At 39.7% G+C, this 27,350-nt stretch overlaps 1 protein-coding gene across 1 annotated transcript; it reads right to left on the reverse strand.

Moving 5' to 3' along the window:
- Positions 1–1,926: 1,926 nt before the first annotated feature.
- Positions 1,927–27,161, reverse strand: ntn5 (netrin 5). The gene is made up of 8 exons (XM_055229012.1): positions 27,140–27,161; positions 23,206–23,352; positions 10,843–12,272; positions 8,735–8,923; positions 5,480–5,629; positions 3,206–3,256; positions 2,690–2,770; positions 1,927–2,573 (listed from the first exon to the last, which is right to left on the reverse strand). The coding sequence occupies exons 3-8, from the start codon at positions 12,260–12,262 to the stop codon at positions 2,071–2,073; spliced, it is 2,394 nt and encodes a 797-aa protein (XP_055084987.1). The 5' UTR covers positions 12,263–12,272; positions 23,206–23,352; positions 27,140–27,161; the 3' UTR covers positions 1,927–2,070.
- Between the last annotated feature and the right edge of the window lie 189 nt (positions 27,162–27,350).

The raw sequence follows: 27,350 nt of genomic DNA on the forward strand, positions 1-27,350 counted from the left end.
ACACTACTGTACAGCCCAGACTGTTTTGTGTGTTAACGAAGCCGCATCTGCAGACAATGCCCCCCTCCCAGTGTGGTGGACTTAAGTTGTCTGTTAGTGTGTGTGTAAGTTTGAGGATCAGACCTGCACGTCCACAGAAGCCGCTCAGAGGAGATGGGTGCTGACAGGTGCTTCCTGTGACAGCCGGCAGGTGCCCAGGACATGCCTCTCACACACACACACACCCACCCCCACACACACACGCACACACACCCCCACACACACACACACATGTTGGGTGTCCATGTTTCTTGGGGACTTTATCCTGATTTCCATTCAGTTTCTGAAGCCTGATCCTAACCTTAACCATAAATTTATATCTGAACTTTAAACCATGTTGTTGATCTAATTATAGAAGATTTACGTCATGGGGACCAGATGTTTATCTCCGTAAGACAGGCAGGTTCCCACGATGTGTGTGTATGCAGATTTAAGTCTCCGCAATGTCATAAATATCCATACACACACAGGTTTGCCGCGTCTAACTGCTCATCTGCCCCTGTCAAGCCCCTCGCTCACACATGGAGTGGACTAGCGCTGTTAGTAAAGGGGTTTATAATTAGAGGTGGGTAGTTCTTTATTACATTTACTTGAGTATCTTTTTAAAGAAATTGTACTTTTAGAGTACCTTTTTAGCAGCATCCTTTTACTGCTACTTGAGTAATATTTTTATTGAGGTAATAGTATTCTTACCTGAGCAAAAGCTTTGGTTACTCTTCAGCTTTATGTTGACAATATGAAATACCAAATTTTGTGCAGTATTTAATGTTTAGTCCTTCAAATTGTAAAACAGATGTCATGTCCCAACAGTTACTCTAACTTTAACAGTACTTTTCCCATATACTTTTTTCCCTCTTACTTGAGTAATTTCTTGGACCACTACTTTGTACTTCTACTTGAGTAATATTATTTTGAGGTAGCGTTACTCTTATGTGAGTAAAATCTTTGGCTACTCACCCACTCCTCTGTTTTTTAAAAATAATTTATCAAATGAAGCATATAAAAAAGATAGAAATGTTTATGTAAATTTACTATGACTGTTATTTAAAAAATGTATACATTGTGATAGTAATGTAAGCCCTAAACCTCATTATTACGTAAATGTTATTTATTTTATGTTTTATGTGTTTTAAAGAGGCTTGCTATAACATCCTTTCTGCAATAATATAACTTTTGAATCATGTGGGTCACAAAATACAAATATTTAAATGTCATGTTTTATTAAAAAATAAATAGATCACAAAACCATTATAAACAAATATAAAGTATAAAGTCTCTGTAAAGGTCGTTGAGCCCTTGTGTAGATAGAAACACAGATCCTGAGCAAACGATGTCCAGTCTCATGAGAGCCCCATCACTCAGCAGCTCTATTTTCCTCTCTTTATTTTCACTCTCAGGTTTCCTCTGAGCCAATCAGAGACCGTTCAGCTTCCCAAACAACATGGCGGCTGCACAAATAGGAGCGCGTCCATCTGGTTTAACGCTGCCCTGTTTCCCCTGGGCAGTGACGCCACTTCGGCCAAATGGAAATAGTCCTGTGCAGAGCCTAGACTGGAGCTTTTTAGATCTGTATCGGAGAATTCCTGACCGCTCAGACAGTCCGGCTCTATTACTGTCTATAGAGATAGTGTCAATTTACACAAATATCATTAGGTGGAACATCAAAAATGAAAATATTATTTATATTTTATTTGGTACAATTGATGGTTGTTTAAACTCGGCTTGATTTTAGGCAGACTCGAAGTTTAAAAACATGGTTTACTTGTTGAAGACTTTACTAGGGAATTCTAATTAATTTATATTTTTTATAATTTATTGTATAGTAATATATTTCTACAAATTAAATTATATGATTTGTTGTGGACAAATATAAAAAAAAAAATTAACTGGTTGCTTTTGCATTGCTACAAAACCTGTAATTGCACCTTTGAAATGAAGGCGTGTTTCATCACATTCAGGTCATATGAGCAGCATTACTCTGCTGCTCCAGTGTCTCTGTGTGTCGGGGGAGCAGAGGATTATGGGTATGTGCTATGAAGGCGCTTGCGTGGAGCAGACCAGGGTGTAGGAGGAGGGAGAGGGCGTCTCTGTGGAGCTCTGCGGGACTACTCTCTCAATCTGTGAGTCTGTGAGCAGGTGAGGGGGGATGTACTCCGCCTGTGAGCGCCCAATATGGGGCCGACCACTGGGCAATTTGGGAGGACAGCGCCCCCTCTTGTCCTGGCCCCTGAAACCCCTGAGTTTGGGGCTCCAGTGCTCTCTCCACTGAAGAGCCAGAGTGGAGCGGTCTGCCACTAGCCGCCTCTCCTCGGGCCCCCAGCCCCTCTCCCCCTCCTCTGCCCCGATCAAGAGGAACGTCCGGCCCACGTGGAGTGCAGGACAACCACAACTCAGGTCACGGTCCGGGACCCACAGGGACTGGGAGCCCCTGCGCACACGAGAGGTAGACCCCGCACGAAACACTGTCTGTACAGAGATGGAGAACTGCCACCAGGGCCCTGAGCGCTCCATCCCTTTCACATGCACTTTCAGCACTGCAAGAACAAAGGACCAGCGTTAAACACATAATGATGCCTCTGTAGTACCTCAGCTTGTCCTTTCAAAAGGACAAGCAGCTTTAAAAAGAGGTTTATAAATATCTGACACACACCGTAGTCTTTGAGACAATAGGTTTCCAAATTCATCCGGACTTTGTGCTGGGAGGGCTGGCAGTATGACACACACTCCTCAGCTGTAACACACCATTAGAGAGAGAGAACGCAGTAAATGAGAGCCAGTGATTTCATACTGGGCATATCAGCACATGTCTTTGCCCCTAATTACAATATGGCCGCTTGTATTTGTCATCACTGTATCCTGTGACTAACAGATGACCCCAAGTGCAGCAGGTGTGACATTCCTACAACTGCCACTAGGAGGGAGTGGTTAGCCACAGCTACAGCACATTACTAATCATGCAAGAAAAACATAGGCAAGTGTTTGTTATGATATGAGACTTGTAACACACTGGGCACGTCCAAATCAAAACAAGACAACATGCTCCAGCAGCATCTTGATTATCCTGACATTTCACCTCAGATCAGAAAAGAGTTTAAAATAGTTGCATTTGCTTATGTGAAATGATTTATCTGTTTGAGCACCAGATGAATGTGATGAAGAGTCTTACCTATGCTGTACTGGGACTGGTACATGGGTGTTGGAGCGACCTCCAGGATCCCTGCAGACACAAACAGAACGTGGGACAGGTGCCAGCGGCAGGTTATTGCTCCTGTCATTCGTACTATGCCTCAGAGCTTCATGGAGGAGCGTGAGGCATGTCTCTGTAGAGCATCGTCTAAACTTCACCGTGTGTGTGGCCCTTTTATGGCCCTGAAACGCTCACTGTCACAAACTTTACATTTCTTTAATAAGGCCAGGCTTAATGTTTTGGATAGTTTTATCTACAACGTTACACAGAAGCTAGTAAAGTTTCATTTTTAGAGTGGGAAATGAACAAGGGAGTTTAAACATACATTATCCCGGCATCTTGTAAAAGTGTGTGTGTGACATCGTGTCATATATAACAGCTCAGGGCTGTCCCTGGTCCTGTCCGCACTGACAAAACGGGAGTTGACACCCTACACTCGCCCCCGGCTCACTGCTCCTGCTTTAAAGCACAGGAAGCTGCACGCGGGAGTGCTTTATTGTACAATTTACAGTTTAGTGTCTACAGTTTATTTGGGAAGTCAAAGTGAAATTTTAAAAAATTACTGTTTGTTCCCCTGAATATGCTGATTTCAAATGAATAATCAAAAAACATTAACACACAGGAATGGCACTATGAATTACTACCATCACTATGAAAATGTTTCACTTATAACACAAAAGCAGACAACAAGCATCTCCAAGACATTATTAACTTTGTATTTTGCATGTAATAAAATAATCTTTACCTTTGCCTAGCTATGTATCTAAAAATTAAAGAAAAACTCCCGCACACTGTCTCACTCTTAATGCAATTTTATTCCATACAACGTTTCGGTCGCTCTGACCTTCTTCAGGTATGTATCTAATAAATGAGGAATGTGTTCTTTCACTAAACATGCAAGGATGAACTTAGCATTTCTTCATCCAAATACTCACAAATAATGAATGGATTCGGAATGATAAATATATGTGCTGCAACTAGATTCGCTGATCTGCTTTATGCCTTTAGGTACGTTTGATTAGAGGTGTGATGAGCCGGGTCCGTGTTGGGGGGTGGAGATGCTATACATAGCCTGAGATGGTCTGGCAGTAAAAACAAACAAGGTTTTCTTTCACTTGCTCCTTTCAGTAGAAGAGTTATGGGTCTAGTCCTGGGTCTGTGGAGGCCGTTTGAGCAGAACAACAGGTGTGCACTGGCTCCTGAGGTCACCTGATTTAGGCAGAGACAGAACCAGGTCTATGTGATTGTTGGCCCTTTTGTTATTACATTATTGCATGATGTATCAACCCACGCACAAATATGGTGTGACAATAATATGTTTGATCTGAAACTGACAGAGATGTGTTTTTTCCTGTGTATTTCAACATATGCGGTAATAATTTACAAGTAAGTACATTTGGCCTGCAAAACACACATTTGTCCAAATCAATTATTTGTGAGTGAGTAAGCCTTTTATACCTCTGGTAAACTGACACTGAACAACAATCTACAGAGGTCACATTGGTGCAGATCTGGCATGGATTTATGCTTAATTAGAACTCCACAGATGAATAGAGGCTGTTTTAATCAAAGCAAGATCATAGCTGGGCCTGGTTACATAACGACTACATTAATAATCCAATGCTGCATCAACAAAATTCACTTGACGGAACAAATAACATTTTCTTTGAAACACTCCTCAGATAAAGGTGAGCTATATTTGTGAAAAAAGTAAAAATCTTACCATCAAAACAAATCCTAATGCCATGTATTGTTATTTTGTGTGCATCACTGCAGATGTTGCATAGCTTGATCGTCTCCTGTTTTATTTTATTTCATTTGAACTCTTTTTTTTCCTGTTAGTCTGACTATTATTGTTGTGTTTTGTTCTATAATACAGATTATCTGTGTCTGTAAATGTATGATCAGAAAATCTAAAATGTTCTAATAAGAATAAAGTTTAAAAATATATTCCAATGCTGGAATTCAAGCTAGAAACAAATGACATAACAAGCATAAGGATGTAGTCTGCATAAACATGAAAGAACATCATTGTCAATAACTGTATGATTTAATGATGGGTTTGGGCCAATAATTATGGGTGAACTAAAAGAAGGCTGCTCCTCAAGACTAAGGCATCCTATAATTCAGTGGTAAATACTCCAGAATCAAAATGTGATTTATAAATATTGTTGAATTAATGACTTTATAGCTAAACATTGAATTCATTGTAACAGAACATTATCTTGTTGATGTGTAAGTGTGTTTACTCACTGACACAGGGCCGCAGAGGGGACTTGCCCTGTTTGAATCCAGGAGCACAGCGGTTACACCTGAGCCCGGCCACGCCCTCTCGACAAAGACACTGTCCCGACGTCTGGTTACACCACCGGCCCACCGCCCCCAGAGGATGGCACTGGCACGCTGAGAGACAAGACGGGTTTTTATTGTTTCTGTATGCACAGAATTAAAACCAAACAAGTTTGATTCAGCCCCATGTCCATGGTTAATAAAACCTGCTGTTTGGAGCATTCAACTGTGTGTAGAACACCATTTTATTGCTGTGGAAGTTTATTTGATACAGCTGTACAAGCCTGTGCAAATGTGGTCGAGATTAAAATGTTTTCCTTCATAGGTGTAAGTTTTTATATTACCTTAACTGAACTGAACAAATAAGATTGCAAACATTTAAATTATTGGATTTCCACAATGTGAACAGGACACAGGTGCTGTCACTCAGAACTGCAAGTATGTGCAGAGAAAAAGTCCTTGAGCAGACCTTGAATGACACAGGATACAGAAGGCATTTAGGCCTCATTAAGAGAGTAAACACGACCTTAGGGGTGTTATTTTGGAAAATTATCCAAACAAAAACAGTTCTGAAAAGCAATGCTCCAGAACAATTCACAATGGTAAGATGGTTTGCACTTCAGCTAAAGTGAACATAGACTTTATTAATCCCTTATGAGAGAAATTCATTCTCAGCATTTCATCCATTCCTCAATGCCACTGGGGCAACCTGAACATTAACTGTTTCAGGAATAAAGTGAACCACAATGTCTTAACAGATCAAGTATTTAAAAAATGTAGTAGTAAAGTAATAATTATGATAAAAATAATCAAAATAAAAAAATAATTTAACAATAAGATCATTAAAATGTATCTATTCCAAAATAGGCAAATTAAATGGTATCAAATTTTAATAATCACCCATTATGGATTCTACTCAGCGATCTTACAGTAGCTTAATATGTTAAGTGAACTTTTTTATAAATACCTAGTTTCTTTAGACAAAGTCACTGAGCAAGTTACACAACACAGAAAAAAACTTTTAAGAGTTGGTTATGATTTGTAAATAAATACAAAATGGAAAATCCATTGGCAAAAAACTGTCTAGTTCCATCATAAAATCTGCAGACTTTTTAATGGTCCCTGCCTCCAGTGTTTGTACCAAGAATCCTTTGGTTTATCACATCCATAACTATGCCAGCCCCAATGAAACTAGACAGATTGAGAGGAAGGGCCTCTTCAGCAGCTCTGTTCACACTCCTGCAAACTTTAAACAAATCTCCAGCTACAGTCCAAACAAGCCGACAGCACCCATGATCTACTGCCTCTTAAAGGGCCGCTCTGCACAACATACCCCCTTGAATAAAAGCCTGGGGCAATATGGTTTGGATTCAAGTATAAAGTATAAAATCGATCAAAATTTTGTATTGGTCGTGTTCAGCTTTACTTTGTCATCCTCGCACATGTGTCAGGGGAGGCCCATTAAGTGAGGATATATTAGGCCCTTGGTGCAGCTCCCAGACTCCCAGCATGCCTCAGTGTCACACAGTCACTTAGGACAAAGGTCAAGGGTCATAGTAGACGCCAAACTGTGGTAATGATGGGCTACAGGTGTCGGCCCAGCGGGAGTTGTGTACTCGCTGTGTACATACTGTATTCCACGCATAAATAGCTGTCTGCTCCAAGTGACGCCAGGGTCTAAACATAAAGACAGTTTCAGGACGGAGCACTGAAAGCCCCTTCTCACAATTTTACCTCTAGAGGCAAGATACTTCCTTGACAGTTGGTATTTAAAGGGCCTATATTATGCTATTTTCTGATCTATGTTAACATGCAAACCCTGAATATTTAGGCTGAGTTCTTCTCTCAAACTGAAAACATTCTGTTCCACCTTGTGATATGGTAATACAGGAAGTGCTCCACTGTGTTTTTAAACTCCATACACCTTCAGTAGAATCATTTGGATGATTTCACCCCTGGAATTGCCAAACTAAAGGTAACTAAAGGCTCACAAGCTGGAACAGAGCATTTTGAGCTTTGGAGATTTAGACAGACTAATAATAAAGTGTTACTCAAACATGTGTGAATGAAACAAAACACAACTACAGGCATGTTTTTGAGAAAGTTGAGGCAATATTGCATAACATAGGCCCTTTAAAATATAGGCATAAATGATAAAGATGCCCCATAGTAAAAGAAAAATTTGAATCTGCCAACTGGACAAAAAGTTGGAGAGAAGTCGTGTTCACTGCTCATCCAAACTGCTTCTTCAGTTCTGACCAACTTCACTCCAGCAACTTTTTTGTCCAGTTGATAGATTTGATTTTTTTCATTACTATGGATCATACCTGGACGACTGAGGGATTACAAAAGATGCACTATGTAACTTTTCTGGTGGAGGGCCGGCCACCTGCTTATCATCTGTTATTGCTTTGCCCTGGAATATTCCACAGTACCCCATTAAACTTCTCTATCTTGCTTTTATTTAATTTGGGTGTTTTATTGCTAAAAATACAAGCGGGTCTTCCCTCCACAAATCTGCCTTTAGTTCAGTTTGAAGAGTGTTTGCTCACTTATCCGAAGGTTGCTGCTCTTGACATAAAATATCATTAGTGAAGCAGTCAGATCCACTGATCCACAGGTTGGTGGTGCAGTGCAACCTCTCACAGAATGTTGCAGTGTCCTTGGGCAAGACACTTAACCCAACTCACCCCTGTATCTGTGTACACTGGTGTATGATTGTGTGAATGGGTGAGTGGTTCTTTGATGTAAAGCACTTTAAGTGATATGAACGTGGAAAAGCGTCATATAAAAATGTGACCATTTACCAGAGACAAGCAGGTAGCGGATAAGTTACATAGGCTCCAGAAGCCACTTATCCCCACCAAGTGTCACTGAGGAGTGAATGAATAATGCTTATAAGACTAACAATGCTTTCAGGATTGCCAATAAAATAAATAAACAGTGAATTTTCAGTATCAGGCCGAGTATATTCTTAGTATCTTAGTATTAGTGACATTTTAGTATTGTGGTGATAGTGTTTATTGTATTATGTTTTTAAATAAGTAGATGTAACACAGACAATTATTTGGTTATCAAGAAAAATCTTCTCTCTCAACCTAAGCTGAAAGAAAAGCTAGCTAATCCTACAACTCATGTGAACTTCTAAATGTTTTTCTAATGTGTTTCTGCTTAAAAACTCCCCTAAATGTAAAAGACAGGCTGGAGCATTAGACTTACGCTGACAGACTCTGCGGTGGTTGAGCGGTTTGCTGTGGTCGCGGGTGTATCCGTTCTGGCAGTACTGGCAGTGGCGCCCGGCCGTGTGGTGTCTGCACTTTTGACACACTCCTCCACTCTTTCGACCAGACTGTTGGAACACCTCCATACTGAAGCGGCACTTGTTTGAGTGACCATTACATTCACAAGCTGAAAGACAAAAAGAGAATATTCATCAATTTTTTCAAAGCCTGGGCATATGTTTTATGTACTATCTTTATTTATGGTGTGTTGTATTTGCAAAAGAGCCAAGCCACTTTATTACATAGCACAATTAAAAACAACAGAGTTAAGAGAGTAAATTACATTGTCTATATGTTTAAGGAGGCATTTTGTTGGATAAGAGATATAACGAAGCACTTGCCAAGACCATACAATTTTATCTAATCAGAGACGTTACAAACGAGAACCATGTGGACACTACTGCTGGTCTCTATTGTTGTGTTTCAAATGACATCACAACGCTCCATAGGCCAATCATATTTAATACAGATGGGGGTAGCAAAAGTAAATAGTGTTCAAATGTCGATTTTTGTAGAAATACAGCAAGTTGCATGTTATATTCACTAATTGAAATGATCAGGTTTAACATTAGCACATTGACTTTTTGGATATTTCTTATGAACTTACATTGTTATCATTAGGAAAATCGGTTTGGAAGATAATTAGTTTCATGAGATTTTGAATTTTAAATGTGGCTTTCTCACTTTGAAATTTGTAACTCTGAAAAACATGTTTGAATTGTTTTCATTCCGAACAGTCCAAATTCAGAGTGTAAAATCTGCAGTGAAAAAATTTGCAACAAAGATCCAAAATGTCAAGGCATGAACAATCGATGTGTGTGACTGAGGAGAGCAGAGGTGGCCTGTTTCCTGTTGGCCTATCTCTTCTGTGGGTGGGGGTGTAATGTTAAGAAATCAAAGTCTCTTGCCCCCCATCTGGGAGTATGACATCATCACATTCTACAGTCTGAAAACACTAATACTAGACAGTTGTTTCTCTGTCATAGGTTCAATGTTACAATGGGAGAAACGAGTAAGTGGGCAGGGCTAGCAATTTATTCTAAAACATGCTCTTCACTCAGGTCAACATATTTAAAAAGGACTAGAACTTAAAAGAGAAAAAAGAGAAAATATTATACTAGTAGTAATGCAAAAACTATTGTACTAAAGTAAGTTGTAGATTAAAGGTTGTACATTATGCAAAACTTTAGTCATGTTATGATGTTGTTACCTCATCAAAAACATACCTGGAGTTGTGTTTTGTTTTGTTGGAGTAGCTTTTTATTATTAGTCTGTCTACATCCCCAAAGCTCAAAATACTCTGTTCCACCTTGTGATGTCATGAAGCAATAGGTTTCAAGTTAACAGCTCTGGAGAGATTGGTAATTCCAGATCTTAAATGATCTAAATGATTCTAGTGAAGGTCCTGTATTGCTACATGGTATCACAATGTGGAACAGAATGTTTTCTGTTTGAGAGAAGAACTCAGCCTAAGCATGTGTGAATGAAAGAAAACATAACTCCAGGTATGTTTTTGAAAAGGAAGCAATATAGATCAGAAAATAATGTAATGTGGGCCCTTTAAGTCTTTCGGTGTAACAAATGATTCAGTGCATATTTAAAACACTACAGAGCAACATACATGACTGGTAGGGCTGTATTAAACTAAAGAAATTCTTGGTCGACTAAAGACATGGGCGTGCCAAAGGTTCTCAAAACTTTTCATAATCTGATCCGACATGTATCAGATGTGTGCCTGACTCAAACTGCACTCAAAAGACTATAACTGCAAGTAACTGCTAATGCTAACATGCAAAGCAACTAAAGAGAAATGTACTAAGAAATTGCGTATTTATAGGTTTACAAAAAAAAGACTAAACTCATGATTCACTCCTAAATCTTAAGCTAGTTCACTCCATGCCCATTCCTTTCTGCCGTTGTCCTTATAATGAATAAGTAAGATAATTTGTGCATAGTATTATTATAAAAGTTTGTTCATCTAAGACATCATCAGCCGATTAATCGACAAAACAACGAAAGGATTGCAGCCCTGATGACTGGACTCACCGATACAGGGGTTGGGGTTGGAGGGTGTAGCGCGGTGCCATGGTCTGTCGTAGTAGAAGTCCTCACACACATCACAGTCGGGACCGGCAGTATGATGCTCACACAAGCACACGGCCCGCCCGTTGTCATCACGGCGACACTTGGAGGCGTGGCCATTGCACTTACACCTGCCTCCCACCTGCAGGTCAGACAGTGCCAGGGTCCGGACAGCTTCGGTAGAAAGTGGAACCATCTGGAGGTGTCTGACACTAGGTCTGGTGATGTTATTGTTGCGTCTCTTTCTCAGCTCACGCCCCTTATTGCCTCGCCCCTGCCCCTCCACTGTCCAATCACAGTCTTTGTTCGGGCATAGACTGCTGTCCTTCTTGCGGCCTCGTCCTTTACCCTTTCCTCTCTTGGGTGATGTGTGCAAATGCAGATCAAATGTGTCTCTGTTTTCTTTACTGGTTACATTGTGCCCCTCTTTGTCCTGGCCTTTCCTTCCATGTTTTTCTTTGTTTCTGGGCTGAATCTCTGAGCTCTTTGTATCTGAGTCAAAAAACACCAGGGTGTTTTCGATATTCATCTGATTAAACCCAGGTCTCCACCTCAAAACTCCAGTCCTCCTGTTTTCGTCTGCATCGTGCCACCGCGGAGGGGGTGGGCTTTTGCTGATTTCAAAACTGCCCACTTTCTCCTCTCTAGTTACTTTGTGAAAGACTATCCTTATGTCTGTAGCTGTGACCCAGTCTTGAAGAGTGGGGCTGTAGTCAAAGTCTGGAGAGGAGGGTCGCCCATCCAAAGTGGAGAAGGCCAGCACCATGCCTCCCCTTTGCTTCTGGAGGGGCCGGGGGTCCGAGCACAGGGGTTCTGTCTCCTGGTGTCTAGTCAGAGCTGCAGTCTGAGAGGGCAGGCTGAACTCCCTTAGACAGTCACTGGAGTAGTGCTGCATAGGCCTCCATGTGCGCCCAAAGTCCATAGATTTGAGGATGGAGATAGAGATGGGATCAGACGGCTCTCCTTGTTGGCAGAACTGTAAACTGATGTATGTGATCTCAAAGCGCCGCCCTAGTGGAAGCGTCAGCGCCCACTCCCTGGAGTCTGGGCCATCGGGTGCCACCCAGCAGGTCAGGTTATGAGGGTTATGTAGATCTGTCAGAGAGGTGATGTTATTGTCGTAGTCGTGTCCCGAGCGCATGGCGTCCACTGAAACTCCATAGGCCGCGTTGATGAACTCGGACAGGCAGTGGCGAGGGCGGCCATCGGTGTGGTAGCAGGGGTTATGGGGAGAGGTCCAGCTCAACGGGAAGTGAGGAAAAGAAGAGGAGACGAGTGAGGAAGGGTAGAGGAAGAGGAGGTGTAAGAGAACAGGGAGCAAAGAGGTGCAGGGGGGCAAGGCGGGGGGCAAGAAGGGGGGCAGGGAGGAGGGCGGGAACATCATGTCATCCAGCCTGCAACCAAAGAGGAATGAAAAGCTGATTGATTTATATCATTCTAATTCAGCAGCAAAGAGGAACCTGAGACAAAGCACCTGTTCCTTTATTGAAAACACTCACCAAACTGTACTAGATTTTAGTGTCGTCATGACACAAAACTTTCAAACTTGAGTTTGATACTAAAGAATACTAAGAACCCCTGATTTAGAATGTGATTTTCAATATTAAATAACAGTACGTTCTTTTATATTACCATGTAGCCTTATATCTGTGGTCCAGGCTGCATAGTGCTCCAGGGGAGTATACTAGTCTCTGTGGTCTTATATTTGTTCTGATACAGCTCAAGACCATTCTAAATCTATTCAGGAAAGGTTAATTTCTGTCCTGTGAATGTGACTTTTTTAGTATCAATAATTGTTGAAATGAGTATCTAGTTTTGCTAAAAATGTCAGTATCGAGCAGTGGTGGAAGAAGTATTCAATTTTGTTACTTAAGTAAAAGTACAGATACCAGAGCAACAAATACTCACATAAAAGTAAAAGCACATGAAAAAACTACTTAAGTAAAAGTACTAAAGTACCCACTTAAAAATGTACTTAAAGAGTAAAAAGTAAGTAGTACGTAAGTAAAGTAAGTGTTTGATATATAATAAAGCTTCAGATGTAGTGATTTTGATTAAGGTTTGTGCTGAATTTTGTTCATCAGAAACAATTTAATCATTTTTTCCCTGGCTGTTGTTATTTCTGTATATTTTTTTGCTCAAATTATGAACATGTTAAAAATAGCCCCTCAGCCTTTTCAGCAAGTCTCAAACAATTATAAAAAATACTTTTACTTTTCAGTCCTGTTCAAAAATGTAGTGAAGCAAAAATAAAAAGTATCCATTTTAAATGTACTTAACTTTTAAGTTATATTCTACCACTGGTATTGATTTGTGTCTGATTTTCATTCCTTTTGACAACCCTACGAGAGTTCAACACAGCGCTCAAAACAACATCTCCCTCCTTCTAAGTTATTGAACAAGTTGTTGAACCTTTGGTCTTTCTAACGCCTAAAGTTTGATAAGTGAGTGTGAAGAAGATAACTAACCTAGAAGCTGTCTGAACTGACAAAAACATGGCCAACAGCTGAGCCCTGCGCCGTGAGCATGACCACATTCATCAAGTTTACGGTTTCCCTCTGTAAACTACTCGATTTCTCCTCCAGGCAAGACGCAGACTGTAACCAAAAGGCTGCAGTTTTGGCTATGAGAAAACACAGTGAAATAGACAAATTTGAAGATTCGTTCTGAGGATACTAACGCCTGATTTATAGATGTGAAATGTGCGCTGTAGCTTAAATACTTCCGAAGCACAGACGAACATGGACTTGTACGTCGACAGCTTGAACAAATCCTTTCCTGTCTCACACGACTGCCGATGACACTAATTTATTCCTCTGTCAGGATTTGATAGCCGAGTGTTAATTCTGGCATATGGACAAATGGAACAATGCATCTTTCTTTCTCTCGCTCTCAAGTGATTTATCATGTGTGCTGCTCTCGCCAAGCCCAGAAGCACATTCCCAACAATCTATTCTGTCATCCTTGTTTTTCCTCCTTTCAGTTAAACAACACACATTTCCAGGCTGCACCCTTAACTTGATTCACTCTTGTTTGCTTTCTTTTCAAGCAGACAGTATATTTTTTTCCAAATTACCCCTCTGCCCGTATTTTAAACAACCTTCCCCACGCCTCTATCTGTCTGCCTATCCATCACCTGCCCCCTTCATTCTGTCCTGGGAATATTCTTAACTGTCCTGAGATTGATGATGCCCTAACAAGCGTTTGACACTGACAGCAAAGTCAGCAGGCGAGCAATAACCGAACCCATAGGAGAGGACATGGCCAGGATCCTTAGCGCCCTCGTCATCTCGCTCAATTAGCCCGCGGCCGAAATCTGAAGCTGCAGCCCACCGGGACCACACAGCTCTGAGGAGGCCGAGAGAAAGTATTCATGCACTCACATAACCTGTTTATCAGAGTTGAATCTAGAGCGAACGATGCTTGGATTTGAAATTTTGATTTAAATTATAAGTTGTTGTAATTGCACGCTTGAGTACGACCGGGTGCCCTTTTACTACGAACATGCAAAAGTTTTTAAAGAATGAGTTCCCCCTCTTCAAATCTATATGGGAAGTGATACTTTGGCAAACAACACAGCAAAAATGAGAACTGAATAAAGAAGCACTAGGGGAAGTAGATCTTTGCCAAAAGTGCAGAGGCCTGAACTCAAAGTCATAAAAATTATCCTTATGAGAATTTATAATCTCTATTGAGTTTTTCATTACAAAAGGAAAAACTATTTTACTAAATCACCATTAGGTAATGTTCACACAGCATGTCTGTTGTCCAAAATATCACAGATGCTAAATAGTCACAGGTGGATAGTACATTTACTCAGTTACATTTACTTGAGTAAGCTTTTTTCAGAGTACTTTTATAGCAGCATACTTTTATTCCTGCCAGATTAAAAGTACTCTTACTTGAGTAAAAGTGTTGGTTCTTCTTTCCATTGTGAGAAAGTTTACAAGTGACAAAAGTTTTATGTTGACAATATGAAATTATTTGAACATTTGTGTTTCTTGCACCGCTCCATCAAATATGATTTCATTTTTGTAATTTTTCTGTCAATGCTTTGGAAATACCAGATTTGTGCAAGATTAGATTTTTGTCCTTCAAAAATACATCAACGCCAAATTCAGATGTTACGTCCCAACAGTTGCTCTTTATGTTACTCTTACTTGTATAGTAGTTCTACCAAATACTTGTGTACTCTTACTTGAGTAATTTATTGAACCATTACTTTGTACTTAATACTAATATTATTAAAACGTAATATTATTTTGAAGCAACCTACTCTACTCACCTGTGTATATAGTACGGCAGTATCAATCAATCAATCAAACTGTATTTATATAGCACTTTTCCCACATAACATGCAACCCAAACTGCTTTATAAAGACACACCCTCAGCCATGTTTCACTTAAGAAAAACAACTAAAAGTCAAAGTTTTAAAAATAAAATATGGACTACACAGTTTTAAAGAGGCTAACTGCACAGACTGGGCTGATCTAATATAGACCAAACAACACCAGAGTGGAACAGAGAGTGGGGCTAAAAACTACAAACAAGAAGACGACATTGTTCTGACAGTGACCCAAGAGCCACTGCACATTCCTGGGGTCCGGAAAGTGTCGGTTGGTCATTCCTGACATGTTGAGACATGCCTTATGGGAATCTGAGCCCTATAAGTCAATAGCGTGATTAATTAGGTCTCTGGTTTTCATAAGCTGCTCATGTCTCACAGTGGAGCGAATGGGGCTGAAGCAGGACGGTGTAAAAGGGGTTGTGCCCAGGGTTAGAAGGGTAAGGGTGAAATGTAGGGAGGTGGACAGGGGCCGAGAGGATACAAGAGAATTTGCTGTGGATCAGATAGGATCAGATGGTTTGGGCAGCGGGAGGAGGGGCTGTGGTTTGCAGTTGCTTGTTTAACATTCTCACGACATGCACTCGCTCCAGTCTTTGTCACATTACAGGACTAATTAAACAGTGGCCTCATACAACTACTCTGATAAATGAGTACTTATCTCGGACAGGCCCCGAGGGTCCTAAACAGTGGTGGAAGAAGTACTCAGTTTTGTTACTTAAGTAAAAGTATGGATACCGGAACAAAAAAATACTCAAGTAAAAGTAAAAGTAGCACATGAAAAAATCTACTTGAATAAAAGTATTTTGCGCAGATTTTGAGATCTAATAAAGCTTAAAATGTGGTGAGCTTGATAAAGATGTGTGCTGAATTTTGTTTGACAGAACAGAAAGAACTGAATCAATATTTTTTTCTTACATGTTTTTATTTGTATATTTTTGTTTGCTCTAACTATGAATTTGTTAAAAATAAACATAAAAAATGTAGTGGAGTACAAAGTACAGATACTTGCTCTCAAATATAGTGAAGTAAAAGTAAAAAGTATCCACTTTAAAATTTGTATAGAGAATTGCAAAAACCTTAAACCATATGTAGTATTCTGTTTGTTCTGCCAACATGCATTTGTGTACTCATGTTGGCACAGTGCAATGTTTTCTTAATAATTCATTGATGTAAGGCTATACATCACAGGCTTTAATATAACTTTTCTCTGCCCTTCAGTCTTTAAAAGTTATGACAAACGATACTCCTCTTTGATCTGCCATTGCTCCAATAAATCCTCGTCAGTCTGAATCATGCGTCTTTCACATTAGTATTTCACCGAGGTCTGTTCGATAAAGCTAAGTTGTTAATATCTGTCTTTGGAAAGGCTTAGCAGCTGAATCGTGGCATGATGAGATCAAGAGTATCTGCAGCGGGTGATCTGGTGGAGCAGCTATGTGAGGCCTGCGCTGGGCTGGAAAATGGTCTGACAACCTGGGGCCCTGTTTATAACTAGGTGGGACTGAGACAGACAGCACAGACAGAGCATTATCCTGGAGGAGCATAAAGGCGGGCGATATGGTCACACAAATTGAATCGTGAGCTCCTCCATGTGACAAGATGCGATTGGCAGATCGTGATTCACTGCTTCACTGTTTAATGAAGCTCTACTATCCACCTTTCCCATCTGCTCCTCCTATTGGTCAACCTCCCTAGGGCTCGGAGTGAGTGACAGGTGGAATTAACCAATCATACTGAAGTATGAACTCTCAGAGCAAGCACATTGTAAAGGATAGCAGTAATTTTCACAGTACTTTACTGTAATATGAACAGTATCATACTGTAAGTTGCTTTTACAGTAGGTTACTGTAATTGGCAAAGGATTCTGGGAAATAAGTATTTGGTACAGTAAACTACTGTAATATCACAGTAAGATATATGGTGCTGTAAAAATGACATTAATACTATTTTAAAATATACAGTAATACTAATGTAAAAATTATAGTAGAGATAGGCTACTGTAGTAGACTATTACAGTACTGAGTTTAGGTGGGAAAAAACTGACCAATCACAGCAGACCTTCACTTAACAGAGGCTGGAACATAGAAGGAGAGGCATTAGTCCCCTTCATGGGAGAAAATGTGTAAATATGTTGACATTTTTATCACTATTTACAATATATTAGTATAAACAGATTTTTTTTTTTATTTCAGCAAAGTTAAATAGTGAAGGTTATTGTTCAACTATGTCAAAATGTTAATAATAATCTCATTTAGTCCTGGTCCTATAGCCTATGCTGACCTGACAAAACTGTGTAAGCCTAACTGTACAAATGACCTTCAAACATCTGGATTTTGACTCAATTACACCATGATTCTAACAGATTCTGTTATTAGTAGAGAAGCAGCCATAATTCATTGACAAATAAAGCTGATAAAATGTAAGAAGAGCCAGACATACTGTAAGTCTGTATTACAGTAGTGAGTTGGACAGCTGGAAGTCTTGGTAAAAAGGTTAAATTATCACTAACGGTATGTACTACTGCACTGCAAATTATGTTCATTTTTTTCGTTCATATTTTGTCTTGATAACTCCGCTGTGGAAGTGAGGTTTGGTTGAAGGCACTACTTTAAGTTGGATTGTTAGCAGACTGGTGAGTAGAGTATATGTAAATGCATTTTTTTTCATCAAACTTCAAATAAAATCCAAATTTATTTATAAAGTGCTTTAAAAAAACCCACACGCTCTTATACCCAACCACCCTACCCCCACAACTGCACAACCCCACATAATCATACAACTCACAGACAGTCACATGCGCAGTCTCACCCCCCTCCACACACATACACAAATGTAAATACACACACACACGCTAAAATACAGCAGTCACATGCATAGTCTTACCCACATGCACACACTCACACGCTAAAATACATTTGCCTAGGTACAGATAAATGAGGCTGAGTACAGACGAACCAACGGAGAAAAGAGTCATCAGAGGAGCCATCTGCGCCAGAGCAGAGAGCCGCCCGCCGCCACCAGAACACTGACACAGGACCCAGGGGAGAGATGAGGCCGAAGCACCAACCCTCCACCAGGAGCCCACGGTACAGGCCCCAGCAGCCACAGCCGACCACCGCTCCTGGCGCAGAGGGCTCCTAGAGAGGAAGAACTGGAGATCCTAAAAGTGATAAAACAAGTTAAAAGCTAAAAATAAATAAAACAGTGGGTCTTGAGCCTGCTCTTAAAAACATGAACAGTCTCTGTGACCCTGAGGTCCTCCAGCTGGCTGTTCCATAGATGTGGGCAATAGTACTGGAAAGATGCCTTGCCCAAGGATACAATGGCAGAAAAAATTTGTCTAGTTAGTATTGTTTAGTCTGAAAATTGTCTATGTACAAACTTGATTTTTATGTCAAAATAAAATTGATCAGTATAACTGATACAAATCATTATTGCGATATCTTGACATATTTCTATTTTTTCATTTACCCCTTTTGTTTTTCTGTTACTGTTTCCCAAAACTAGGAGCATATTATTGTTATGAGGAGTGGAAAAGCTTCATTTTGTGGTTCAGTGCATAACAATAAAAGCATGGATATCTTAATGTAAAGCTGTTTGGGGAGATATGAATTTATGGGGCTATAAATAAAAAAGGTTGGAGAAGGTGAGAATCCGGAGAGAGGGACTTCTGCCAGTACTTTTATGAGTTTGTGTTTGGTTTACCTCAATGTTTTTTCAATTTTGCCAAAGAACTAACATCCTGCCTCAGCTCCTATTTGAGGCCTTATTACACAATCTATCTCAGGAAATGAAAACCACGGCAGGATCATCCCAGTGTACCCCGGGAGCCGTGGAGTGCGTCGGTCGCTCGCTACCTGTTAACTGGACTGGCGTGTTCACACTTAGACCAGAGCCGGAGCACTTCTGGTGAGCAGATGAGCGGGATTTGGCCTGTCTCACACGTTTAACATTCTTCGTCATGGGCAGCCGCTCAGGCCAAGACTTCACCGACATGCTGAGCACAGATTGGGATGGTTTTAAAGTTCTCTGCAGGGTTTGTAAAGTTAAGCAAAGACTGCTGGTTGGATTCTGCAGTTCTGTTAGCCTGCAACGCTGCTAACCTATGTACTTCAGTGTCTGATTCTGATTATGGATGTAAACAGTTACATGTGACTGTTCACAACTCAAGTTTTGACCAGTGGTGGAACGTAATAAAAGTAGTAGTAGTAAAAGTAGTAAAGCACTTTACATTTTAGGTAACTGTACTTTATCTAAGTTGATTTTAAAATGGTTACTTTTTACTTTTGCTTCACTACATTTGAGAGCAGTATCTGTACTTTCTACTCCACTACATTTTGAACTGGCCTGAAAAGTTCAAGTATTTTTATGGTTGTTTGAGACCTGCTGAAAAGCCCGAGGGGTTCATTTTTAACACGTTTTTAATTTGAGCAAACAAAAATATACTAATAAAAACAGATAGAAAAGTACATTGATTCAGTTGTAGCTGTTGAACAAAATTCAACACAAATCTTTATCAGCATCACTATATTTGAAGCTTGACAACCTAAAAATCTATGCGAAATACTTTTACATTTTACTGTTTAAGTGCATTTTTAAAAAGTTACTTCAATACTTTTACTTAAGTAGATATTTTCATGTGATACTTTTACTTTTACTTGAGTATTTTTTGCTCCAATATAGTAATTACACTGATTTTGACGAAAGAAATGTATACAAACTAATGTGGCAAAGACAAAAATGAAACAGAAAATATTAAAAAAGACTGAACTGAGTTATTTTAAAATTCACTGTCCTTTGTTTTCCAAATACAAAAGTCACTCTTAAAATCCACTGATTGACTGGCACATGTCACCAGATGTTTCTAATGCTGAACATTCTAGTTATTTGATTTTTACTGGCCATGTAAATCTGCCCATTGTGCCACTGGGCAATACACTTCAAACGATTCAGTCATCTTGAATGCGTTGGCGTAATCTGGTGTTGTTTTTGGTGTAATTTAGTAATCAAGTCTAATCGTGGTGTGGTTACGTTAAATTTAGTACCGCAGTGGATTAAATTAACTGAATTTAAAAAAGCTGGATGTGTCTATAAAATGTAAAATGTCATGACAAAATGATTGTAAAAAAAATGATAAAAAGTATATTCATTTTCCAGCATTGTTTATTTTTTGAAGAGGCTTATCTGAGAAACTTGGAAACTTATCCAACTTGGAGTTGGATAAGTTTGCAATCTTAAATGCCACAATGTCTAATAGCTAAAATAATAAATAAAAACTGAAGATATGGGACCGATCTGCTCTGGGAAACACATAAAGAAAAAATTAAAATGAAAATATCTACAGATGGGTTGCCAGATTACATCCTACACAATAACCCTGCTAGCTTTAAGTCGCAGAGCCTTTAAATAAATATGATCAATTATATAAACTTGTCTGGGCGTTTGAAGCTGAACACTGCACCTGTCGTTACACGTTACCACACTGACACCTTTGTTAATTTGCAATTGTCCTCGGCCAGTCAGCAATACTACACCCCGAGTGAGAGGAGCGCGCTATGAGGGTCTATATTCCCAAAGTGGATTCCTCCTGGCTCCAACCCATGTGTTATTCCACACGGAGCAGATTCCCAGAGTTCTGTTTTAGGTGTAATAATCTAATTTTAGTGAGGCGACTGGCTGCACAAAACGGATTATCGCTGCTTGTATCTTTAGCTAAAGGCTGCTGTCCTTCAAGTTTGCACCTCCAACAAACTGCCAATCCACATCCTGTCCCCTCGCCCTGACCCACAACTCTCCTGATTTGAAAAGCACACGTTACCCCGCTATATTTAAAATTTCCTGTCAATTTTCCCCCTTCGTCGCCCCTTATATGTAAGTTGGCGGGGGCCCTTCCAATGAGGCTCCAGCTTCACATGCTGATATTGAAAAACACATGGAAATGAAATCACGATGATTCGATGTTTCAGTCACGCCAAAGACAACCTCTGGCATGACGGAGGTCCGTTTAAAACTTCTGCTTGTAATTGCACGTCAATTAAACCTCCTTACGCTGACACAGGCTCCAGCAGGTTAGTAATGAGGAACAGGTGGAAGGATGAAAGCATGTGCCATCATACGAACCCAAATCAAACATGGCTAATTTAGTGTAAGGATCGATTTGAGATATTGTCATAGGATGTTTTTTGTTATGCCTTAGGTCATCAAAGGCCTGGAAAATCTGCAATAAATTCAAATATCAATGGCTTTCAGAGTTATGAAAAATCTGACTGTTGTTTCTGCGGTTTACAAATTAAATCCATACACATATTCTGAATGGGACAAAGTCTGAAGCTGAAAACCATGAACATCTTAAATTTTGATTGACATTTTTATATTATAGCCTATATAATATTATTTTTAATTGCCAGTTATTGTCTTAAAACATCCTTGTAAACAGTAACATTTGGGTAGTAATGATTATTAATTGTAAACTAAATGCATCAGTTGCTAAGGGTTTAGGACAAGGGTCTCCAACGTGTAGCTCTCCAGCCCCTTCCAAGTAGCTTTTCTGAACTATATGTATTGTACTGAATAGCTAAAAGTGTATTAATTACCACTGTAAAAGTATCATTTTGATGCCTAACTTTGTGCAGTAATAAATAAATAATGGCTTATGTTTAATAGGCATCTAACTGTACCCCATCTAAGGCTTGCCGTGGCACTAATATTTACTCAATTTCTTGCGCCCGCTAAAATTAGTAGCTCTCTGGCATTGCTGTTTTGTAAAGGTAAAGCTAAGTGGAGGAAAAAGGTTGGAGAGCCCTGGTTTAGGACATCTCTATGTGTTGCCTTGAATACGTGTTTAAGCAAAGAAACTAACTGTTCAAAAAATGAATTGGCTCAGTGAAAAATAATATGAACAAGGCTTAGAATTTATGAGGACAGTTTTAAGTTCAGTGTTCTGGTTTTACAAGATACAGCTACATACATACACACATATACAGGCCTATTTATGCAAGCAACAAGCAACTAGTTTAAGGAATTCCTGATCAGTTATAGAGACTAAAATGTGTAATGTTTTCAATTCTGTGTGTACACTTCTAAAATGTTACACTTAGGTTACAATTAGAGAAAATAATATACAGTCTTATACATTTGAACGCTCTAGTAACCTTAAATTGTTAGGTGTGTAAAGTTGGTGTGGCCCTGCGCAGTAAAAGAGCTCGGGGTCACACGCTCGGTGCATTGGGAATAATCATTCAGTTGACACGGTTCATTTAAGCTAAATGTTTGTCATACTTTGTCCGATTACTTTGGCAAGCGCTAATAGTGAGCTCTAATTGGTTTAATTCCGCTAAACTAATTGCACTTGTTGCGCACAAATTGGCTGCACTCAATTACCTTCATGTGGCCGCAGAGAAACAACAATATTTACAGAGGTGGTTAGTCCCAATCTGATCAGCAACTTAAATATTTATGGTGTATAATTATGTTTATAGTTATATGATTTTGGTATTTCATTTGGAGGATTAATTCTTTCAAAGTAAAAGATGGATTGGTAACTGTTAAATACGCGCTATCATTGCGGGATTTACGCGTTTGCTGATTATTGTAAAACTTTTATAATTGAGCAGTGGTTATTCTGTGAAATTCAGCATTTATAGTAAATCATGCAAAGTTTTACGTTGACATGTTTTTGACGCGCAATCAACGATCGGTTCAGTCCGTGCGTCTTTCACACTTTACATTTCACACCTCGCCAGAATCTGTCCTTGTTAAAATAAAATAAAAAAGCCCCAGTAAAACCCTATTTGTCGATGGTAAAAATATCTCCTCGCCGATTCTGCGTGTGGCCAAAGTACCTGAGTCATTAATTTTATTCACAATTACGCGCGTAATCTGTGCGTAATTGCCAGCGCGCACTGAAATAAACACAACCCTTGAAGCGAACACAATAAAGTCCTTTACGACATCTTTTTCAGTGCGTAAACCTACTCACCATGCGCATCCCAGAGCGTTCCCCTCTGCGTATTCAGTCCGTCTTGGTCTGTAGGAGCGCAACAAGTGTCCAGATCCAGCGCGTCCGGAGAGTAAGAGCGGAGCAGCCGAGAGGGGGCAACACGCCGGCTTCGGGGCGAGAGGAGCCCTGGAGGAGGACAGCGAGACGGCTCATGAGTGATGGGAGGTGCGTCTTCTTATAGAAACTCAACCCAAATGCTCCCACCTCACTGCGCAACTCTGCCAAGTTGATTCATGTTAACATTTAAACGAGAGCTTGATAAATAGGCTACATGCTTAGTTCAAGTTTACAGTTTCAAACGGTACTCAGTGCGCGCTTTGGAGCAGTAAATGAATTATAGATCTTAGTTTGACACGTTTATGCCAAACCTGTTAGGACGTTTTAAATGCGTCGCTGTTGCAGGGAAACTACAGGCATAAAAGCAAATTGGCACCGTTGGGTTTTATTTGAATGCTTGTCACATATTTAGACCAGTGATGAACCAAAATGGAGATAGGCCTACATATTTAAGCTGTTATTATTATTACCACCATAAACTCAACGCATAAACCCTGCAGATAATAGTCATTTCATACTGTTTACCTCTTTAATTTAACTCCCTGTATGACATTTATTCCTTAATTATTTCAAATTAGTGGAGATAAGCCTACACATTTAAGCTTTTATTATCACTACCATAAACTCAACACATAAACCCGCAGATAATAGTCATTTAATACTGTTTACCTCTTTAATATAACTTTCCTCCTCGATTTCAAATTAGTGGAGAGTATTCTACCACTTTTGTAAGGCACTGCACTCATTTAAGCATTCATTTTACCTCTCCTGGGGCCAGTATATCCTCAAAGAACAGCACGTTTTAGCGCTGACACAGACCTATTCTGATACACACAATCATAAGGTCAATACATTCTGCACTTATAAAAATGAATGGCTTTGGAGGAGAAAATAATCATTATAATGCATTAGTCTTAGCGTTATCCATTCAATCCGTACTCGTGTTCCAAACTAATGTAGCCACAGCTGCCCTGGGGTAGTCTGATCGAAGCAATACTGTACACAATCTGTGCCATCAGCCTCTCTGACCGCCACCACCGGTCAATCACAGACCCACCACATTCAGACAAGGCCGTGCGCGTCAAGTGTCTTGCCTAAGAAAAGAAACTACAGACTTAATTCATCTCCTTATTTTATTATTGTAAAAAATGATATTCAACATCTTGTTCCAATTCAACTAAATAGAAAATTTGGCTCAACTTTCTCTTTAAGGAAGGAGCCAAGCTATGTCAATATTAGCATAATTGAGAAAAGACCAGATTGTGTCGATATTAGCATAATTGAGAAAACCTTTTCCTGATCTGCTCTCGGGCATGTCTTTGCACAGAGCACTTAGTCCTGGTTGAACTCATCTTTTCATGGCTACTAAAGAACGTTCACTAGACTGTACAGATCCTCCTCGTTGGTTTTATTACCACTGGCGGGCAAATTGAGGGCACTTGGAGGAGTCTTATCTTGTATCGTCCAGGCGAAGATTTCACCCCGAACTTTCTCCAATTATCCGTGTGCAAAATAGGAAAAATGGCTGAAGTTAATTGGCTGGAGGTGGATCGTTCTCAGATGTGAAGCAAAACTGATGCAGATGGAAATGTATAGAAGGAGAGAGAAAGAGAGGGAAAGAGAGAGGGTTAGAGTGGGAGAGAGAGAGAGAAAGAGAGTAAGATGGACAGAGATGAGAGAGAGATGGTTAGAGTGTGTGTGAGAGAGAGAGAGAGAGAAAGAGAGAGATGGTTAGAGTGAGTGAGAGAGAGAGAGACAGAGAGAGATGGAGAGATGTTAGAATGAGAGAGGGATGGTTACAGTGAGAGAGAGAGAGAGAGAGAGATGGTTAGTGTGTGAGAGAGAGATGGTTAGAGTGAAAGAGAGAGAGGGAGAGAAAGAAAGAGAGATGGAGAGAGATATGGTTTGAATGAGAATGAGAAACAGAGAGAGATGGTTAGAGTGAGAGAGAGAGAAAGAGATGATAGAGAGAGATGGAAAGAGAGATAGTTAGACTGAGAGAGAGGATGGTTAGAGTGAGCAAGAGGGAGAGAAAGAAAGAGAGAGGGAGAGATGGTTAGAGTGAAAGAGAAAGAGGGTGAGAAAGAGAGAGAGAGATGGTTAGAATGAAAGAGAGAGGGAGAGAAAGAAAGAGAGAGATGTTAGAGTGAGAGAGAGAGAGAAAGAAAGAGAGAGGGAGAGATGGTTGGAGTGAAAGAGAAAGAGGGAGAGAAAGAAATAGAAAGAGAGGGTTAGAGTGAGAGAGGGAGAAAAAGAAAGAGAGAGGGACAGATGGTTAGAGTGGCAGAGAGAGGGAGAGAAAGAAAAGAAAGAGAGAGAGAGAGTGAGAGAGATTGTTAGAGTGAGAGAGATGGAGAGAGAGAGGCAGTAGTGGCTTGATTGGAGTAGAGGAAAGTTTCCCAGAGAAAGCCATAAAACTGATTGATGACTTCCCCCGAGGAATGTTTCCCCAGGTGTGCTTCGAATGTGTGTGTGCGAAAATGTGTGTTAAGTAGTTACAGTGCTGCTTAGATATGCTATCGTTGGACTGGTGACAACAAGGCAAGACAATATAGAAAGGGTATGTTTGCGGGTTGGTAGGTGCAAAGTTGCGAGCAATTTCTGTGGTTCGTATAGAATAGTAATTTGCAACATACTTAGATGCAAAAATGGAACGCAGTCTGACAGGTGGAACACGGTGCCAAATTGTACACCCCGAAGCCATCTCAGGGCTATGGGACTGCAATCAATATAAACAACACACATTAAGCGTAATTATAAAAGTCAACTTTAAACCACCATGACAGCAAACGGTTTCACAATACACAGTTTGATGGATTAGTAATGCTTTAACAAGTGCACTATGGCAACACAGTTTTATTTAGAGTACAATAAGAGTTCATATTGTTAAGAATACGACTGATCACAGAACTGAACACTACAGCTGTTAAATTTGGGCTGTCAGTCTGACATTTTTCCACTCTAAATAAAGAGCCATAAATCAAATTTCAAAAAGAACAAAATAAAAAGTTAATTAAATAATAAAGATAACATTTTTCTGTCTGAAAATTAATTCAAATTTTATAGCCACATGTCACTCCTCAGCAGTGGTAGAAGTACTCAGTTTTGCTACTTAAGTAAAAGTACAGATACTGGAGGAAAAAAAAGAAAAAAAGAAAAAAACCCAAGTAGAAGTAAAAGTCTGCATGAGAAAATCTACTTAAGTAAAACTATTTAAGTACCTGTGTGTGTACTTGTGTTGAATTTTGTTCAACAGAAACAATTGAATCAATGGTTTTTTTCTGGCTGATAGTTTTGTTTGCTCAGATTATGAACTTGATTAAAATAAACCCCTCAGGCTTTTCAGCAGGTCGCAAAGAATAATCAAAAATACTTTTCAGTCCTGTTCAAAAATGTAGTGAAGTGAAAAAAGTAGAAAGTACAGATACCTGCTCTTCAATGTAGTGAAGTAAAAGTAAAAAGTACCAATTTTAAAATGTACTTCAGTAAAGTACAGATACCTAAAATTAATACTTAAGTACAGTACTTTACTACTTTTACTTATGTTTCACCTCTGCTTGTCTGAAATAAGGACTTTTCAAGATTTTCCTTTTTTTTTTTTTTCTAATTTTCCATTTTTTTTGTCATACAATATCAAGTATTCATAGCATGTTTTATATTGACCAGCTTGTTTTTGTGGCAATAGCAAGTAAAAATCAAATTCATGTTTTTTTCAGCTTTTGTATCTAATTTGTCATGCACTTATCCCCATGAAACCAGACCCACTATTAACTGGGAGATGTTTCTCAGATGCCCTCCCCTATACCCGGGACTGCCCCACTCACCCACCAACAGAGCTTCAAGGGGATCGAGTTACCTGACTCCTGACCTTCTCCCGTGTGCTGTCTACTACTGTAGGACCAGAGAGGAAGTGACGGACACGTTTTGGACATGACCTGACACGGGCCATTCCTGTGGACCTCCGATAGTGACCTAGAAGACAAACACAAAAGAATAAAAACACATTTTCTACCAACACTAATATAATGCACTCTGCCTTTCTAAGATGCCACTTGACTGAAGGCTGA

This window comes from Periophthalmus magnuspinnatus, chromosome 18, assembly GCF_009829125.3.
Source record: "Periophthalmus magnuspinnatus isolate fPerMag1 chromosome 18, fPerMag1.2.pri, whole genome shotgun sequence".
Classification (NCBI taxonomy): domain Eukaryota; kingdom Metazoa; phylum Chordata; class Actinopteri; order Gobiiformes; family Gobiidae; genus Periophthalmus; species Periophthalmus magnuspinnatus.

Bases quoted from the DNA above. Each gene is read 5' to 3' on its own strand.
- ntn5 (XM_055229012.1), bottom strand. From the start codon at position 12,262: ATGATGTTCCCGCCCTCCTCCCTGCCCCCCTTCTTGCCCCCCGCCTTG. The intron at 5,630-8,734 runs GTAAGTCTAATG...CTTGTCTCTCAG, and splicing joins CCACCGCAGAGTCTGTCAGC to CGTGCCAGTGCCATCCTCTG. The intron at 2,771-3,205 runs GTAAGACTCTTC...GGTGTGTTACAG, and splicing joins CCAGTCCCAGTACAGCATAG to CTGAGGAGTGTGTGTCATAC.